At 43.7% G+C, this 17895-nt stretch overlaps 1 protein-coding gene across 7 annotated transcripts in view; it reads right to left on the reverse strand.

Annotated features, from left to right (window-relative positions):
* The window catches only part of LOC127378569 (nck-associated protein 5), a 130396-nt gene that overhangs the window by 61530 nt on the left and 50971 nt on the right, over positions 1–17895 (reverse strand). For 5 of the 7 annotated variants that reach the window (XM_051427516.1, XM_051427517.1, XM_051427518.1 and 2 more), the window contains one exon: positions 1909–1972. In XM_051427516.1, the coding sequence (XP_051283476.1) occupies positions 1909–1972 (64 nt within the window). Of the gene's footprint in view, positions 1–1908; positions 1973–3451; positions 3601–14140; positions 14758–17895 lie in introns of those variants that run through there. The other 2 variants (XM_051427519.1, XM_051427520.1) reach the window with 2 other exon arrangements.

Below are 17895 nucleotides of genomic sequence, written 5' to 3' on the forward strand. Positions count from 1 at the left end.
CCAAATTCTTATTGTGGGAACTATTAATGAAGTCATCTCCTATCATATAAGATTATTTAGTAATCATAAAAACATGGATGCTACAAGTTCAAGTAGAGAAAATAGACATCTTTGTTGTGGCAGTTAAACTTAGTGAGTGCACACTATTCGACAGCTACTACCCCGTTTCTAGCAGCATGACTTGCTGATCAATGGCTTATCTCAATCATAACATTTACTCCTGTCCGTTCAGTTTTAATATGTCAATGTGAACACAAAATTACCTACAAATACAAAGCTACAATGCATTTTTTTCCTCTTTGTTCTAGACCAAGTGTACCTAACTACAGGTGTGAAAGTGACCTTAACTGATCAGTTTAGCCATGTTTATTCCCACTATCCAACATGCATTACTGTACTGAATACACCTCTAGCTGCTCACATGACTTTGACGGTCATGCTATGATATGTAGGGTTCATTGGCGGATGCACGCATTCCATTCATCTACAGTCTATCTACCCACTGTGGAAATCAATACCGAACCTCCTCGTTTCACATACACATGCATAACTGGAATGACAGTATTGGAGAAGTCACAGAGAGGTCAGCGAGGCGGGGAAGTGGGTGAAAGTGGGTAAATAGGGGTTAGATGTGAGTTTGTTTTTATGTTGCTGTTCAAGAAATCTGATGTAAACAAGTCCTGGAAGAGATAGCCATCACTGTCTACACTTATCTCCTTTTACTCTGAATTAGTCGCTGTCATAATCAACGTTTACATTCATGAACTGATGCAAAACTAATGCACATTAAACTAATTTTCCACAAGAACCACTAGCATGGTTGATTCCCTTCCCCATCCACCCATAACTTACAGTTTAACATGTGTCTGGTACACCTACTCTGTGTACAATAAGCCTGAATGACAGCAAGAATCTGCTGTGCTGAAGTGCCCTTGGGTAATACACTGAACCCTTGCGCAGCTCCACGGGCACTGTTCTGTATCTGACCCCGTGATCTGACCTCCATTCGACTGCGAGGAGAGGCAGGAAGAAAAAACAAGCATTCTTCCTTCAGGGATCAATAGAGAATCACGCAAAATAGTGTGAAAAATCTCATCGTGTATCAGCCCTTGTGTGCTGTTGCTTTAGGCCTGCTGCCATAAAGAGAATCAGAGGCGTCACTGGGGTGCAGCCAAACAGCTGGGCCTGTGGTTAGAGCCTCTGCTCGGAGGCTGCAATCAGCTGAGCTCCGCTTCATCACGTGTTCCAAATTTTCACTTTCTGACCTCCCTTACACATACCGCAGTCACACAGACAAATACACAAAGATACAAAAAGATATTCGCTTATGTATATGTATATGTATGTAGAGCTCCACCTTCTGAATTCTTTACCCTGCTTGCACAAGTTCGCTTAAATAAGAGGTGAAAGCACAATATCAGCAATTCCGAGTAAAGCTTAGCACAATGCAGTGTTGACAGATTAAGCCCCAGCTGCAGCTTTATAATGTTACACAACCTGGCCGTGCATCTGAATACCTGTTGTTTCTGCAAAATGGCTGAAATGAATCCAATTTACTTTAAACACAAATGTTTCTTCATATCACAGATTACTGAAAACGGAAAGATGGCATTGAATGCATGGATTTTTTTGTATGTAAGTATTCATTTTGACAATTTTAGACCATATTTGATTTTGGCACAGTTAGTATTGTTTGGTATTGTACCAAATGGCTGGGAAGTACTAGCTTGTGGAAGCAGTTGTGTTCTTTAAGATCAACTGATGAAGTGTTGAGACACTAAAGATTGACTTCGATGTGAAGGCTTGGCGGAGCTTGACAGTGTGTGTGGGTGTGTGTGAAGTGAGCATACTGTGGCTTTTTTGGCTTTGCGCAGATTATAGAGGACGAGCGGCTCCACTGTACTTTACCATTGTTCCTTCGCTCTTGCTCCGTGCGACTTCCCTCTGCAGGCGAGCCACGGCCAGCTTTTCCCTAAACAGAAGGAAGAGGGGAAAATAAAAGTGAGTTAACGTGTGATCATGGTTTAGTGAGTGACACAGGCAGTGAGGTTAGAGTCCCACTGACTGCAATGGGCTACTTTTACATTTCAGTAGCACCCATAATGTTTGAATTTTCAGAAACATCATTCTTGTCAAGGAGAAAAAGCCTTTGAATCAACTTCGAATCAACTAATCCTGTGACATTTAAACTGATCAAATTCCTCTAGAGTAAGCTCATCAACTGATATTTCACTTAAGGTCAGTAACAACTATGAGAAACCAACACTTCTTTCTTTCATCCTCGTCTGTCTTGTGAGGACAAACCTCACAAGCCTGTGGCCTGCCAGCAAATCAGAAGATAACACACAAACACACACACACACACACACACACTCTGAGGAGACGGGGTCATCCGCTAACCACGCAAAACAGAGAGCTTGCAGTTCTGTCCAGACAAAAATAGCTCAGAGGAAACAAAAAGCAGGGCATCCGTACATACACTCATAACAGACTCTCTCTCCCACTCTCACTCTCTCTGGCACACTCACAAACACACACACGTGAAGCAGGCTAAACAAAGAAATTGACTGTGCGCGTCCAATCCGTTTCCCACGTGAGGGCATTCCAGACTTTAATGGGATAAATCTTGGCACACTAGCACGGATAATAAAGAGCCCTATTTTATGGCCTCTCCTGAGGTATCACAACTGAAACACAGCTCCAGCAGATGAGACGTATGCGCTGTTTGTTGAAAGCTTGTCAGTCTGTGAGTGCTTTTACCCAAAGTGTCTGAAAGCACAGCAAATGTGTGGAGGAGGAACACACCTCCCCTGGCATTGTATGAACCTTCAAAATCTGCTGGTTCGGGACCAAAAATCATTCATTCTAATGTCAAATACTGGGTTAGCATTCATAAAGATGTAAATATGGTGCTCTAAATGTTGTATTACACAAGTTAACATGGTTGACACCTCCAATTATGATCCTACATGGCCAGGTGTGCTAATAAAATAATTCATTAAGCTATTTTATGTATTAATTAGCAAATATTTAAGGTAAGGTGAGACATACTTTGGTGTCCTATATAATATAGAAAAGTGTAAAAATCTATTTCAAAACACAGTTAAAAAAAGAAAAGAAAAAGGAGACATGCATGCTCCAGAATAAAATCTATTTTTTATAAGAGGAAATCTGAGGTGTAACTTTGAAGTTTTCATCAAACTATTGTTCTTGACTTTCTGTGTTCTCAAGAATACATCACACACACTCCCAGCCACCTAATATGGGACCATGGGACCTAATAAAGAAGTGTATACAGCAGACAGCCACAAGTAATCACAATCACCTGCACATTTCTTCAGTGGAGCAGACAACCAACCTCTTGCCAACCTCCCCAAACTCCCCAAAATAACTCCTGACTAACATCTCCTTGTCGCCTCTGACAAGACATCATTGTTTCTGAGAGGCTTACCTGTCGGGAAAACCCCCTGGTGATTAAGAGACAGCTGGGGGATGTTTGGTTGACGAATGGATCGGCCGTCTGGACTGAAAAGAGCGTGCTAAACTACGAGGCAACGCTGCTGCCGGTGGAAGACATTCCCACCGTTTCCTCTAATGGGACCAGACTGAATTAGGCAAAGCTGAGCCTGGCACACCGATTGTGAAACATGCGACGGTGACAAATCCAGAAGGAAGTCAAGCAAAGTGGCGAGGCCGTGAGACAACAAGGGGGTGTGTTTGGGTGTGTATAAGTGTGTGAGTGTTTGCATGAGCGTGTTTGGGCTCATATGAGAAGTTTGTGTGTTTGTGCATTCATAAATTTGGGTGTGGGGACATGAAGTCATTAAAGCAAACGTGTTATTATGTGTGTGTGTGTGTGTGTGTGTGTGTGTGTGTGTGTGTGTGTGTGACCTCTCATAATGTGAGTGTGAAAGTGTGTGACTGCATGCTGCACACCTGAGACTGATACACTCATGTTCCAGTTACACAATGTGCATCTTCCTATACAACATACCGTATGCTTTAAACCATTACGATACCTCCAGAAAAAACAGGGAAGAGGGGAAAAAGAAATGTCTCTGGGACTTCTCATCGCAGATATTGTTATGTTAAACAGGACTGGCCTGGCATTCCTCCAGTCTGTGTTATGGCTGAGCGTCAGCCCTGTAAGGGGTTAAGTTTCAGGCCACTTATGCACAGGCATGTTCCAGGAGCAACGGAGCATGAGCCAACTGCGCCCGGAGAAAATCATCGCCAAATATAGAGCAATTTGACATTCTGTGTTAAACATAATTATAGTAACTGGCACAAGCAGTAGTCAAAACAGTAATCAGGTGAAAAACGCTTGCCGCCAACATTTGGCGCGCGATTATGTGACATTTGTGTCACGTGACAGTCATCAGTAATCCGCTATATTATGTATTTGCTGTTTAGAGCGACATATTCTGCTCCGAGTTTGTCACTTGCATTTCAATCCCAATCGACTCAAGATGTTTTGCCAGTCGCTCACTTCGTAAACTTTTACCAGCTGTGCAAACTGGCCAATCAAAATAGTCAGACTGAGCAATGGTCAAAAGCCGAAGGCTGTTGTGTCAAGAAGTTTATCTCAAGTTTATCTCTCTTGTAGAAGACTGTGTTTGGATACGCAAAGAACCATGTTATAATGTTGTTTAGAAAAAAGTTTTCATGTTCCACCAAAAAGGTCAGAACACAGGAACCCAGTTTCCTGTCGTTGAATGCTTCATCTTAAAGGATAATTCTAGTTTATTACAACTCTGGGCTTATTTTTGTAGTTATGGCCATTGTTTCTAATGGTTATGAAAACACTACACTCATCAAAGTAATTAGAGAAATCTGGGAACACGACATCACTAGAACGAAGTCTTACTGGGCGAGAAACACGAGTGGTCAGACCATCAGCCAACAGCTTAGCTTAACAGTTTTTTCCACATTATATAAACTTTATTTGGAGGTAAAATCAGAAGTAAGCACCCCCTTAATGTCTGTAATAATCCTTCATTGCAAAGGAAAAGTGTGTACACAACTATGGCAAGTACAGTAGGGGTAAACCATTGGTCTTCATTTTCTCTTCCAAGAGAGTTTGCCTAAATCTGTTTACAACCTGTCCGATCATTTGACTGCTTGTGTTTTTTGCCATGTCGGACTTATTTTTTGCAATCATGTAGCATTTTTAGATCTTTTAGATTCACTTGTTAAGTAGAATGTTATCACGACTGATAAAAAATGATGTCCAGAACTACAAAGATTAGTAACTAACCAGAATCTAAAAGGATGCTGCTTACTTAAATGACAAAAAGGAAGTAATGCTTCCACAGTGGCTGGAAAATTATGCATACTCGCAATGTATCTTCTTGCTCTATACACTGTGCACACTGTATATATTTCACACTTGACTGTGACTAAAAGGGAGTTATTTCAGGCTTGAGGCCAAGCCTTTATCCTCTACATCCGAGCATGTGATGAAGGCACAAGCTGACAGTTGACCATGTATACATTGCTCCTCCTCTTTTTCTTCTTCTTGGAGCCCCAATATAAAGCTCGGGCTGAGTAAATTCCAGCAGCCAATCATGAGCAGTGTCGACGTGGACCTCCAGCAGTTCCCAGTGACCTGGAATCACCTGACAGCACCAGAGGCCTTACCGGTGGGGGGGAATCCCGCCAAGCTTCAGTGGAGCAGGCCAAACCAGCTGACAACCCCAACCTCGAATGCAACAATCCCCCCTTCTCTTGCGCGCACACATTCTTCAATGTCGTTGTTTCTATTTATCAAAATATAATGTGGCAAGAGGCAGACGGAAAAACCGTGGTCATAAAGACATCTGCAGCAAACATACACATTGCTCCTGTCAGGCAACTTCAGACATATTTGACACTTTGGAGATACAAGGTAAGGTTTGTTCTGAAGTGCTATACATACAGTAAGTTTGTACCCCTGCTTGCATACACACACACAAGTCTTCACATATTCTGAAGTTGACACCATCTGCTGTCCACCCACACACTTTGCACACCTCAAAAATAATTTCCCTTCTTTTCAGCTTGCTCTATATCCCTTCCTTTGAGCTAAGACAAGGCAGTACAGCACAGAGTGATCCTGACACCAGCCTGGTTGCGTTCACAGCAGATCAACCATGTTTCCTCTGCGCATTCTCCCCCCTGCACAGACACACAGACACTATGTAAACCCCTCTCACGTTTTTTTCCCCCAGCTCACGTTGAGACAACGCAGCGACTGTTTGCTTCAGAGCGCCGATGCGGTCGCGGCGGCATGCAAAGACACGATCTGTCAGGGCTGCGGGAGGATCAATCATGGCGAGAGCATTTGCCAACCTGAGCTGACATGTTGGACCCATGTGCTTTGAACTGCATTGTGGGAGGCAGGCGTTTTAGCTGTGTTTTCATCACTGTTATCAAGGCTCCTCCATACAGGTGGTTTAATCCATTGTACATTGTTTGCTGTTAATGAAAGAGAAAAAAAGTGCTGTCTGTTGCGTTTTGGTTTCCTATTTCCCTTGCAGTGCTGTACACCATCCTATTATCAACAGTGGTTAATCTCTCCTTTATATAGAAAGATGTTAACAGATTAAACACCACATAATACTGCAGCAGTCACTCATACTGACACATAAATGCACGCATCAGGATGTATAAAAGATGCATAAATATAAACCATCTTCCCAATATTGTCATCGAGGCTTACAGCGGGCTAAACATTTCAAACGTTCTGAACCACAAACGTACACAGAGTAGCCGGGAGGGATGCATAAATGTTTGGATGAGAGCAGAGCTGCCATGCATTTATGTATTAGCGTCTGCACTCCTGCTGGGTTAAGAGCCCTGATATGCACGCAATCCCAGTGGCACAGATAGGGCATCCTGTTTGGACTCTGACTTCATTTTGGCTCCATCTCCGGACCGGTCATTCCCATCCTTAATCCTCCTACGGCTTGTGTTATGTAACCTTCTGCACCGATCCAAACATTTCACCCCAGCCCCCAGTGCAGGACAATGAGCTTACCGAGGCATTTGATAAGTTATAACATCCAACGCAGCCTCACAGTGAAAAGAGTTACAACTGCCAGGAAGTCACTATGGGATGAAAAATGGCAATGTCAACTTGAGTCTCTAACAATGTCCAAATTTATAAGAAAAACTGAGCCTTTATACACCTGGCAGAGCTCCAATTTTGCTAATATGTGGGCAATTCCCACATGGTTTCATCCTAATTTTTATCTGTATTAACAACACATGCAACATCATCAAACTGATGTTTCCTTTCAGGTTAAATGAGCCTTTCTGCCACAACACCAAATACTGAGATTACATCAAAATCAGCTCCAGCCCTCAATGTAAACACTTTCATCTCAATCGCTGAGGGGTGGGGTTCGCACATCTGTGACCGTTCAATTGGTCCCAATGCATTAGGCAGGTCCAATCAATCACCAGGAAGTGCCATCATGGATGCCAAACGGCGGCCTGACCTGCCCCTGTTCCCACCGCCTCACCCCACAGCTGGTTCCTGACCCCCTGTCTCCAGCCGCGGACCCCGTCTGCACCGGAGGGCAGCGGAAAAAACAGGAGCCACATGTCAGCACCCCGCACACCCCAGCCACCCAGCCAGCCAGGCACAATGAGCCTTACCTCACCACGGCAGACCATCAATTATTGAAGAGGCGAAATGCGATGAGGTCCTACTGCCAGCACACAAAGAACACACGCCTTTTCATGCTGCCTTGTGGCCTTGAAATGTCTTTACTGCATGAAAATTGACATTTCAAATGTTTTTTTTCCCGTATGCTTTGAAGAAAATTCAACACATTCTGTTCTTGGAAATGTTGTTTTTTTCTAGATGCCTATGGAGACACAAAATGTATGTTGGATCCCATTTACACTACATGCATCATCATCTTTACTGTGAAAATGTCAAAGTGAGTATAGTTACAACAAATAATTTCCTGCTGTGACTCTACAGTTCAATGTGGGTCATCTAAACACCCTGACATAACTTTACCCTTATTCATTCTTCCCTTTAAATGTATGAAGTTGAGTATTGGACTGTATTTGGACACGTGCATGAGTAATTCAGTCAAACGAGTTGAGATGATCATGATTGGCAAGATTTATCCAAAATCAACAGCATGTTGAATGCTCCGCGTTGTTTATGCTTTCCCTCTGTGGTAACTATCTAGCCCTCAGCGCTTTACTAGAGTCTCAGCTTTGGATATCTTAGTTACACTGCTGCAACTGAATAGCAACAGGCGACCTTAATGCAGTGAAAGGAGGGACTGACATTATCTCAGAAAGCATAATTGATCTATGCAATCACAAGACTGTGTGGAAAAGACTTGTCTTTGCACATGTAAACAACTTAGGGGAATCATACGCAAAATCAGAGTGAGGGCAATGATTTAAATACATCATTTTGTAGGCCAAGATCAGATCAAAAGCGGGCACTGCATTTCCAAACTTCTGAAGCAGCAAAAATCAGACATGAGGAATCCTCCGAGACTCCTCCAGAGCGCTGAGGAATGCTCTCGCCAAGCGTGGATTACCCCTGCCTGACTGTCTGTCTCCGTAAATGTTTTCTTATTCTGCGAGCAGGGCCTGACCTCAATTGTTTCCTAGCCACAGACGCATTCCTGTCCAGACGAAACGAAACATTGCGGATGAGCAGATGTGCTTTAAAAATGTCCGCAGCACCCGCCTGCATGTCTGCTGTGAGGGTTTACTCGCCAGCACGGCTCATGAAGAATGAAGATGGAGCTAGACGCAAACACACAGGGGGCAACTCATAAACACACGCATGAAGACACATGTACAAACACACTGGGAAAGAGATGCAGAGAAATGCATACACACTCACACACAATTTTGAATCTTTTATGCGCAAATCATAAAAGAGAGATGACTCTTAACTGAAAACAAGCACTGTTGTTGGACCTGAACAACCACAGATATGATGAAGAAGGAAGATATGTTGATACAAAGCAAGATAGAAAAAGAGAGCAAATATCATCTCAGGGAAAAAAAACTTTCAAACAGATCAGCTTATCAAATGGCATTCCCAGCCACACGCTCACATTCCAACAGGTAATAATCCTGTATGTGTTTTTAAGTTTTTCCAGTAATGGTTGTCTCTCTTGAGTCACACACTCTGACACATAATTGAGTTTAAGTGAAGCACCCTTCACACTGGACTACAATTACCTCATGATTTACTGAAGGAGTTTACCTGTATTTTGAGAGGTGCAGTCAGACAGGATAAACAAAGCTGTTTTTCTGATTATGGAATTATACTTCTGCCAAAATACACGTAAACATTGACGTGTCGTCCGACCAATTCCATATTAATCATGCTGATGCCTCAATGGTCATCTGATACACACACCTCTCAAATATCAACTATGTTGTGCCGCTCCGAGTCAAACAAGCTGATTCAACTAACTGGGGGTGGGTTGGAAAACACAAGACTGGAACTGAAGTGAACATGTCAACATTAAACCCAAAATCCATCCATGTAAAAAAGAAACCGCACAACACTCTTGCATGTTCGTTTGTTCTAAGTGGCAACACAACCTTGTTAAGTTTCCACCCAATCTGTTTTCAAAGCTCCTAATTTCTCCTGCAGCCCATTTTAGAGGCTTCTTCATCCTGCCTTCAAATTTTGTTATATGAAGCAGTTACTGTATAAGTAGGCACAAAATGTTGCTACTGCTACTACTTTTTCCTTCAATATTTGTATTGTCTGAATCCTATATTAATGTCATGATAATTGACAATAAGATGCAAAAAATGTATGGTATTGTAAAGCTCAATATATGGTAGTTGAATAAAATCAACACTAATTTACCCTCCTTCACATGTTCAGTAGAAAGGCACGTGTGTAAGTAGGTAAGTCACATGTTTCATACATTGTTCTGTATTTCACACCCTGACCGGCCTGAGTTGAAATAATTGGGGAACAGGGACTCACATTTACTACTGTACCATAATACTAGAAGGTTCTGCTGACTCGTGGACACTGTGCAAAGGCTATAGGGTGTTTTACACCGGCTGTCAACACATAGTTTTCAGAAAGGCTGGCAAACAGCAGCCCTTTACAGAGGCAGACAAATGGCTGGTTCACATACAATAGAAACAAAGGTAGGTTAAATAGAAGCACTCGAACCACGGGTCTGCCATCTCTACTTCTACCCACCCCTGGGTGCATGTGTGTTTGTGAGCACAAGTTGCTGGGCAGCTGCTGCAGAAGTCCCATTGTAATTCACCCTTAGTAAAGAGTTTCAACAAATGGCTAAAAGAACTTAAATAGAACAAGAGAGGTGTTTGGAAAAGAGTTTTACTGCATGAAGGTGAGCTTCTCCAGCAGCCTCCATCCATTTCCTTTCCAGCTGTGCCAACACCTCCAGCCACTGGACGAGGTCCTGCATGTTTCTCCCACTATTATCCAATGATTTACAGCCAAGATAGCGGGGAGCTGAAGTTTGTTGACATTCCCCGCCTAGCACAACCTCAAATACGACACTGACCCCTTTTCCAACCTCATAAACGGCTTGCTTCGTTGAAAGCGTCACCGTGACAAGTAAAGAATTATGAAACAAGAGGGAATGCTCACAAAGTAGGTTTTGACTGCTTTGATGTGAAAACTTGTGACATGCATTCGACTGAAAGTATGTCAGCAGGAAGGAGGTGTATAGTAAACAAGTACAACACCATATTATCTTGTAAACTGTTGGCATGCAGGACTATGACCCAAAAAAACAAATCCAATTTGGGGATTTCTTTTTTCAAGAATTCTTTAAAAAAAAAAAGTTTAATCTTTGCAAGCCAAGACGACACTGCCATTATAAAAAGAGAATTTATATTTTAAGCCAGGTCTGACTGGAAAACAGGCAGTTTAAAAGCAGTAAAAGCAAAAGCAGATCACAAGTCTTCGCACCTTGGTGAACTCACATGGAGCGAGTTCATCCATTTAGAAGCCACAAAAATGCTCCATCTCTAATGACATCACTTAACAGTCAGCGAGGGTGTCTGGGCAAAGTTTTGTCTCCAGGCAAAACAGTCAGTGCATGCAATAAGCCATTGATAGCTAGCAAATAAAAGCCTTTTATTGGTTATAAATTGTGTCGGACCATTAAACTTTATGTTTTTCCTGAGTGACATTACTCTAAGTTAAGCCAACAGGAGACACAGAAAAGACATCTGATAGTCACATTTTTTTCTGGATTTCCAACTTGCTAACCTTCAATGAAACACAAAGCATGTGACTTGAGTGGGAATGCAATGTTTTCTGGCTCTTAGAATCAAAAATGTACAGTATGGCAAAACATCAAAATCCTTCATTGGGTAATTTTTTTTTATTTTTTAGATGATCTATTTTCAGATGATGTATTTGCAAAAAACAGGTTCATACCAGCCCAAAAGAGCTCTGCAGGGCTGTTTTAGAGTTCCCACGTGCTGTTCGTGGGGGAAGATAAATGTAGAGCAGGCTAAAGGGAGGAATGCATTCAAAGCACCCTTAATTGAGCTGGATGGCCTGCAGTCACAGAAGCACTGGCGAAATCCTGAGATGTGCCTCACACATACACATCATTAAACCGGCTGCACTGGCTCACGGCTCCACGGTACCAATGAACACTGCAAAGACAGTGGGAATTACATGGGAAAGTTGTCTGGAAGGAGCTGCCCCCCTCCTTCAAAATGAAAGTCCCCTGGCTGTCAATGAAGGGGAAGTGCTCCCATGCTGAGGCCCACTGTGCCGGCCATTGAACAGGGGAACATTCCTCAGTAATTCAGTTTGACCTGAACCCAATATGCTAGCTGAGGGTCACTGAATACAGAGCGCCACATACAGGGAGGAGACGAAAGGGGAGGAGGAAAAGTTGGGAAAAATCGGATATAGAGGAGTGAGAGGCAAAGTGACGGACAAGAGTCGGAGGGGTTACAGGGAATACAAAAGCGCACATGTCAGTACGATCAGCTAGAGTAGCCTTAATTTTGTTGACTGGTATTAGCAGTTATCACTCTAGTAATGCCAACTGGCACAGCAACCATCCAAAATGTCCCAGGACACACTTCCTGTTGCAACTGATGAACTTCTCACATCCATCTCTTTGGAGACAATTTGAGACATCACACAGCTCACAATACCATGTAGGCCATGTGAGACTTCAGCCAACGTCTGCCCTTCCACTCTTACATACGCCGAATGTGCTTGTCTCGTGACTTTTAAATCAAAACTGCTTGAATGTAGGACACACGATGTAGTGCTGGAACGTGTTGGTAAAACAAGAACATGGCAGCAGGGGGAAAATAATAATGTGGAGAAATGGTTGCACTGCAGTGTGGTTGGGATGGAGAGAATTACAGTTTTAATTCTATAAAATCAAATCCCTCCACTTGGCAATCCTCTTATCCAGTAATCCCCAGGTAGGTTTCAGAGGGCAGCAGGCTCAAACTGCCCAGTGCAGCAACACATCTGCCCTGGTGGTGGGATGATATCACCGACTGCTGCTCTGCTACCAATAAAGGCTTTAAATGGACATTGTCTGAATAGAAACTGGACCAAATGGTCAAACTGTAGCCTACTGTAAGTATAGTAATGGTGATTGCTATTGTACATACAATCCAAAAATATGAAAATTAAATAAACATTTGATAGTTTCCCTGGTTTAGTCAGCTATACAATAGATCACAGATTCAAACATGCAAATAGCACATTTAGTGCATAGCAGAGGGGAATTTCCCTCAGGTCATAGATTTCACTGACCAAAACACTAGTTCTCAAGGGCTGATAGCTCACATGCTAGCTGCTGGTGACACTTGGGTGTGTAAGGCCACTGTTTTTAATATGCTTGAGTATCTCATGGTTTGTGCAACTTACAATGGCAAAATTGGGAGTTTGACTTCCAGTTGTACTACTGTAAAGCCTTTTGGCTTAAAGATCTGTCCAATTTCAACTTTATCTATAAGGAAATGTTAGATTTATAAAGTAGTGCTAGGAAACAGTACTTTTGCTTACTCTCTTATTGAACTATTGTTGCTTTTTGTCCCTCGCTAAGACTGCCAACATCCCTTGGTGGTTCCCACTTATAAAGCATCCACTACATGGCAGATGCTATTTTTTGCTCTCTTGTTGGGAATCACCAGTTCCCAGGGCAAAATAACTCAAACTTAAAGAAAGCCAGAGAATGGCATTTCTCTCTGGCACTTGGACAAAACCAGAAAGAGAGTGATGATACCTCCCATACTCTCCCATGCTCTCATTTTCATGATCCCTTACATTTCTGTTTTTAGAGATAACAAATCCAGCTAAAAATATGAAGCCACTGTCCAGAATCCCACATTTGGCATCCTGAGTGTGTTTTGTAAATATGGCTGAGTATGAGGAAAGACCTCTGACCTGCACTGACTTTGACATATGGACACTAGTACTGCAGCACTTCACGCCACATTAATAACGAGCTGTGGAGAAGCTGATCATAACAGAGCGGCTATATCCCCATAATCCATATTCTCCCCCATTTAGCTGTATCCACACCCAGTTCAAAACCAGTCATTTCAGTGTGGGATTAGTGGGCCGGGTTGAAAATCTTAATCTGCCTGAGAGAGAGTATAAAGAAAGAAAGGGAGCAGTGGGAAGAAAAACATGCATTCCTGCACACGCAAATCCCCTGCAATGCTCGATTGTTTTACCTCTGCTTAAACGACGGGTATCCGTTTCCTTATGTTATCAATGAGAACCAAAGTGGTTTACGCAGCGCCCCGGCACCATGCTGTTGCCACTAGCAACAAGACACGCGATTTCCCTCTGCAACTGGCTAATCTGGCTCAGTACAAATCACACATCATCCCCTGCACATGTATACAGTGCTGCTATATGAAATATGTTCCCTCTTCTGGGGATTATTAGGAAAATTGCAGCTCAGGACAAAGTAAAGATGACTGAAGGAGGTGCAGCCAGGGGGGAAAATTCATGAAGCCGTCTTGAAACAGCTGAGCGTGCATGTATTCTTCTCAGAAGAGAGAAGTATACACAAGAATCCCCCCAAAATTACAATGTGTATCATTGAACAAGACAGTAAAACCTTGCAGTTGCAGAAGAAACAACGTAATTTTGTCATCTCTCATCGCAGCTTACCCTGGTGGAGATGCAGCATCCTGGTACATTCAGAGGACACACATGGTAATCCACCAGCACGCTCTCCTCCTGCTCTGCAGCTGCTACCCACTGATCCCGCAGACGATAAAGTTTACATCCACAATGCAGCACTGCCGGCTCTACACTGCTCCCTGCCTGCCTCTCTACTTGACTGAGACCAAACTGCCTCTCCTCCCCTTCTCTCTCTCCTCTTCTCTGTGCTCCCTCAAGCACTGAAAATCCTTGCTTCTCTTTCCTTCTCCTCTCCTCGTTGCTTCTGTCCTCTACTCTCCCTGTCTCTCTCAATCTGGCAACATGCGTTGACTCTCCCAACACTGCTTCCCTCTCCTCCACTCTTCCTTCACGCTACATACGCTCTCCCTTTGCGCTTTGCTTCTCTCACTAACACACACGCTCAGAGGCTCCTCTTCACACACACAGCGCCTGTGTGCCTCCCCCCGCCCACCCCGCCTCCAGGCTTTATCTTTGCTCAGAATATTTCGCTCCCCAGTCTGTCTCTGCCTCTATCTCTTTCTCCGTCACTGTGTGTGTGTTTCTCTCTCTCTCTCTCTAGCTCTCTGTGTCCCTCCTCCCCGGGCTTTGCGGGACGTTTAACATGTGTTCAGGGAGACGGCTGCTCCGCTGCCTCTCTGAAGGTGGCTCTTTCCTCAGGGGAGGAGAAGCAAGGTTGGGGTGGGGGGTTGTACAGAGGAGGAGGAGTTTTTGGGGGTGACAACAGTGTTAAGGGGGGTTTAACTCCAACAAGGAGAACGTGAACAGGCAAGAGGCAGCCGGCTTGTGATGTTCCACTAGCTGGCCTCTTTAAGAAAAGGTGACAAAAGAGACAACTGAAGAAGAGATCAAAAGAGCAAAACAACAGATGACAAAAAGGAAGAACTGAGAGCACCTCCACAATAAAAGTCTCAGTGGGCTTAAAATGATCTAGGTATGATTGTTGGTATGATTGTTGGCCAGCCAAGGGAAAAAGGTTTATACCAGTTTTGAAGGGCTGCCCTCGAAGGTCATTGAGTGACGCAAAAGCATTCATGGTGATGTGAAGAAAAGTTAAGCTCCTTCTCCATCTGACCAATCACTGTGTACAGTTGCTGTGGTGGTTGAAAATGGTCTGACTCAGTCAGCCAATTCTGATGTCAGAAAGGTGTGGGGATAAAGGGTTTTAGACGCTCTTGGACAGCTGAAAAGCAAGCTTTTTCCAAACACTCTCCAGTAATCTGGATATGGGAAACAGAGCTTTTGGAAAACAATGCAGAAACAGAAAGAGAAGGCACTGACAAAAGACAGATAGGGACAACCGAGCAAGAGATCAAGATCAAGAGAGCGGAGGACAGAATCTGAAAGCCGGAGGGAAAAAAATGCTGAGAGAGAAAGAGAGAAGTGCTTGGGTCTGCCTCGGCCGAGTGACGGACCAGGCTCCAGCCCATCTGCCGCAATCACAATCAGTCTCAGCTGAATGGCTGTGACAAACTGCAGCCTGGAGCCCACAACCTCAACCAGGCAGGACGCCTGCAAGGGCCGAGGGAGATGAGAAGGGGGGACGAACAGGCAGAGGAGAAGGGGGGGACCCTCTATTGTCTGCTCCCCAATAGGACCAGTGCAAGAGGGGGCGGGCACCGGAGGGGTGAAAGGGGGAATTAAAAGGGTCCCGGTGACAGGAGCTCAGTTAAAGAGGGGAAAGAAAAGAGGGGACTGACTTAGAGCCGGGGCCATCGCTGCCACTTTGCCCCACATTCACTGTCACTAATGTCCTAAATGAACAATGACACTAACCATGTGAGAAAATTAGTTTGCCTGAGAATGGGAGGAGGCGGGTGGGGGAGTCTGGAAAAACTTCAAGTTGAGGGAAGGTGGTGCAAGACTGGAGATAGGGATGAGTTGTCACTTGCAGGGTTTGTAGGTAGACTTTTTTCATGCTGGGAAATCTGGCATTAGCCAACAGCGATCATAAAATATTGACACGTCCTGTCACGTTCTCGTTATCAGATAAAGCTAGCAACCACATTCCCATTTGTCATCATAAAACTCAAAGATTCATGATGCCTGATTATTGCGTATATGACCGAAATGTCACGCAGAGGGGGTAATTGTGTTTATCATAAGCGCAGCTGTCTAGCAGGGAAATCTGAATATAGAGCGAATGTGATTTGATTCTAAGAGCAGGTGGTCATCAATTAGACACCATTGTCCCACTTGGGTAAAAAAGACAAATGGACGGCTGAGTCAGCAGGAACATATACATATGCGCCGTAATCAAGAAATATTGAAGGCAGTGTTCCATTTTAATTTGATCAAGAGCATGCTGCGATTTGTTGAGCGATGGCTCTCGTCTGCAGGGCGTCAAACAGACAACAGTGCTTGGTAGCTGTGGTGTTTGGCGTCCAAGAAGCCCCCTCTATCCTTTAATCAGGAAAACAGGCCATGTTTGTTTGTTTAGCTTTGTTTTTTTTCTTCAATTTTAACTGCGTAATGATAGTCTAGGGGTGTGTGTGAACATATTACTACCCATACACTTATGGGTGTTAAAGGTTCTACAACTCCTTTGCCCTTTTTTTACATTGTATGCATATATATATAATAATAATAATAATATTGTGATATTCATGCATCTATGAGTGTGTGCATGAGTGTGTGTGTGTGTGTGTGTGTGTGTGTGTGTGTGTGTGTGCTCTGTGTGCTGAGTGATCTGCTGAGCTCATTAAGGCGCTGCTTATTGCTCTGCCAGGGGTGTCAGTGACAGATTCCACTGTTTGGAAACACTCGGCCGCCCACACAGCCAGCCTGGCTCCACCACTGTCACACACACGCACACATACACACACACTTAGGCTAGGTTAGCATTCCTCAGGGAGGCGGGGGGTGTAGTGAGGGGGACGGGACTGTGCTGGGACAGTGGCTGGAGGGAGGGCAGGTCGATATGGATTTGTAATGGGGCGCAGGGTGGTCTGAGGGAAAAGGATGCTCGTGGTTGTGCCTGTGCGTGTGTGAGTGTACGTTTGTGTGCACACAAAGGGAACGTGTGAGTGTAAGCACCTTTGAATTGGGGTGAGGAGTGGCCTGGGTTGAAGGGATGCTAGTGGTTGTGGTAGTATGTGTGCAGTGGTGAAAGAAGTATTTAGATCCTTTACTGAAGTGAAAGTAGCAATTCAACAAAGTAAAAATACTACTACAAGTACGAATCCAGTTACTTTATGTACATTGTATTTTTGGAAGCTTATGTTGTGAACAAAATGTACTTCTGTACTCTCTTTGGTCTAAAGAAAATAACAATTATTATAATATTATAAATAATAATTCAGAATTCTTCTCATTCTGAAGAAGGGCCCCTTTTAGAGTGTTAAATTATTGATGCACTAACACGGAGGCAGCATGTTAATGCTATAGCTAAATGGATGGAGCTAAATTCAACCGCAGTTTAGTCAAGTAAGAGTATATGTACTTGTTACTGTGTGTATATGAATGTACAAACATCCTGTCAGTGGAAGGTCCAGGGCTCCAGGCATTTTGCTTCCGTGACATTATTCCCCTGCAGCTTGATCACAGATGAGTGACCAAAAGCAGGCCGGGAAGCGTCACTTGAGCTCATTACCCGACCAGTCCGCCGTCTAGGTGTGTGTTCCGAGACAGACATTAATCACACAGGAGGAGAAGAATAAAAACTTTGTTTCCTTCCCGGCTCTCCAGCACCATAAAGACGATTAGCATGTATGCGGTGTTTAAGCTTAGACATGCTTCTGAGA

This window comes from Dicentrarchus labrax, unplaced genomic scaffold, assembly GCF_905237075.1.
Source record: "Dicentrarchus labrax unplaced genomic scaffold, dlabrax2021, whole genome shotgun sequence".
Lineage (NCBI taxonomy): Eukaryota > Metazoa > Chordata > Actinopteri > Moronidae > Dicentrarchus > Dicentrarchus labrax.